Raw genomic sequence first — 2,400 nt, forward strand, 5'->3', positions numbered from 1 at the left:
TATAAGATCTGCTCTCTGTCCTCCATTTCCACATCGCTCCGTCGCATTCTGGCAGAAAGTGTTGCTGCATTATGGGTAATTCTGCCGATGAGTGACGCATCGTAAAGTCCCTCCTGCGCTGTGATTGGTCCAGCCAGTTTACCAGACGGAATTATGCTGCGTGTGACACGTTGTGGCTGACCCCTGGTTCCGTTACCCTCTGTCACTACATGATCCGTAGCGGAGGCTGCGGCTGCGACTAGGGTTGTCAAAAGTATCGATACTCAAAAAAACATCGATACTGAAACGTTGTATCCGGATACAATACTCCTTTTTTTTTAAAGTATCGATACATTGCCACCACCAGTGGCACCTAAGCAGTCATTCATCTAAAATCCAGAATAGAGGAAAATGCACTTTCTGAACACTGTGTGATTGAATAATTCTACGCACTTTTCAGTTTCAGACTTTTTTTTTTTGTAACAGGTGCAGCTGCTGAGAATTATTTTAGTTTAACCGGTTTGGCCAGTGTCATTGTTATGTGTGCAAAGCATAGCCAAGGAAGGAACCCTTAATTTTAATTTTATAAGTTTTTTATCAAGTTTGCTTAATATTGTGCACAGCAAACAACCTCAAAATATTGTTCTTATTGTTTATTGTATTTATTTATTGTATTTTATTTATTAATGAAAATATTTCTGTTGAATTTTGGAGTCTTTATCCTTGTGGTATCGAAAATGGTATCGATTATCAAATATTTTCCTTAGTATCGGTATCGAGTTTAAAAGTTTAGTATCGTGACAACCCTAGCTGCGACCCCCGTAGCGGAGGCTGCTGAATCTTATAGATTTTGTGAAACAATGATTGGTGAGTTCACGGTGACATCCTGGGACATTCTATCTCTGCCTGCCTCGGTGAAACCAGAAGGCAGTGAACGGGAGCTGCAGCCTCTGATCCAGCCAGGCTCCCCGTCTCATCACAGTCATCTAAATCTAATGGAGAAGGCATATGTGAATGAAAAAGCATTACTGTAGAATAAACTCATCTCCCCCTGACTTAAATAAACGAGCGTCACCTTTCTCTCGCTCCCTGAACTGCGGAGCAACTTGGTAGCATGTTTAATAACCCCAAAGAGAGCTAGGAAACTGATTGATTGATTTAAACTAGCTACTAACCACCAGAGTTGCCTTCAATGCTGGTCGTAAATTTAGTTTCTGTCCGGAAGCATCAAAAACACAGCATTCGTTAAAATGTCTGCCATGTTGTGTGAGCAGGTGTTGGATGTATTTCCTCCTGCAGATGTTATTGCCACTTTAAAATGATTGCAAAGCGCCTTGTTGCCATCTTTCTCTTCCTTAAAATGAAGCCAAACTTTCGATCACTTTGAACGCTTTTGTTTTGCTTTTCTAGACTTCCAGCTGCTGCCCTAACCCGACCGCCCTCTCCTGTCGGATTACCCAAAGCTTTAAAGATGTCAACCGATCAGATCCTTCCTGGGTCCTTGGAGCTAAAAGCTGACTGATCCTAAATGTTCTTCATCTCCTTCTGTCTCCAGAGTNACTAATATTCCTCCGTAGTGCTGATGAATATCTAGGACCAAAATAAGCAGGTTATTATTAAAGGTTTAGGATTAAGGGCTGAACTGAGTCTAGGTTAGGATTAGGGAAGCTGTACTGTCAGGGTTAGGCTGTAGGAACTGGTTAGAAATGAATGGAAGGTCCCTATGAGGATGAGGAACCATGACGTGTGTGTGTGTGTGTGTGTGTGTCCAGGCTGTGGGACAGCAGATCCATGGAGGAGGTGAAGACTCTGATGTTTGAAACGTCCGTTAGCAGCATGGAGTACGTCGCTGATGGGGAGATCCTGGTGATAACCTACGGAAAGACCGTGGCGTTCTACAACGCTCTGAGGTAAGGCCAGGCGGATCGCCGATGGCTACGGCGTTCTGGTCACCATGGAAACTAACCTCCCACCTCCTCCTGTTCAGTCTGGACCTGATTAAAACCGTGGAGGCGCCGGCTCCCATCAACTCGGCCTCCCTGCATCCAGACAAGGACTTCTTTGTCGCCGGCGGCGAAGACTTCAAGCTCTACAAGTTTGACTACGGCACCAAGGAGGAGCTGGGTGAGGCTGAGGGGTTCGCTGGGACTGACGGGGTCATCCGCTCACAACCAATCAGATGCCACTCAAAGCGCCGCGTTTATATTCTGTCAATCATCTCAAACTGTTGAGCAAATTTCTGCAGCTTTTGCCTAAAACCAGAGGATATAAGATCTGCTCTCTGTCCTCCATTTCCACATCGCTCCGTCGCATTCTGGCAGAAAGTGTTGCTGCATTATGGGTAATTCTGCCGATGAGTGATGCAGTCCTGCGCTGTGATTGGTCCAGCCAGAGTGGGCGGCGGTTTACCAGATGGAATTA

At 45.2% G+C, this 2,400-nt stretch overlaps 1 protein-coding gene across 1 annotated transcript in view; it reads left to right on the forward strand.

The window, feature by feature from the left end:
• The window catches only part of strap (serine/threonine kinase receptor associated protein), a 13,102-nt gene that overhangs the window by 3,234 nt on the left and 7,468 nt on the right, over positions 1–2,400 (forward strand). Inside the window, exons 3-4 of the mRNA XM_015400619.1 lie at positions 1,752–1,889; positions 1,967–2,103. Coding sequence (XP_015256105.1) covers positions 1,752–1,889; positions 1,967–2,103 — 275 coding nt within the window. The remainder of the gene's footprint in view (positions 1–1,751; positions 1,890–1,966; positions 2,104–2,400) is intronic.

The sequence above is a fragment of the Cyprinodon variegatus genome, unplaced genomic scaffold (assembly GCF_000732505.1).
Source record: "Cyprinodon variegatus isolate N-32 unplaced genomic scaffold, C_variegatus-1.0 Scaffold1125, whole genome shotgun sequence".
Classification (NCBI taxonomy): domain Eukaryota; kingdom Metazoa; phylum Chordata; class Actinopteri; order Cyprinodontiformes; family Cyprinodontidae; genus Cyprinodon; species Cyprinodon variegatus.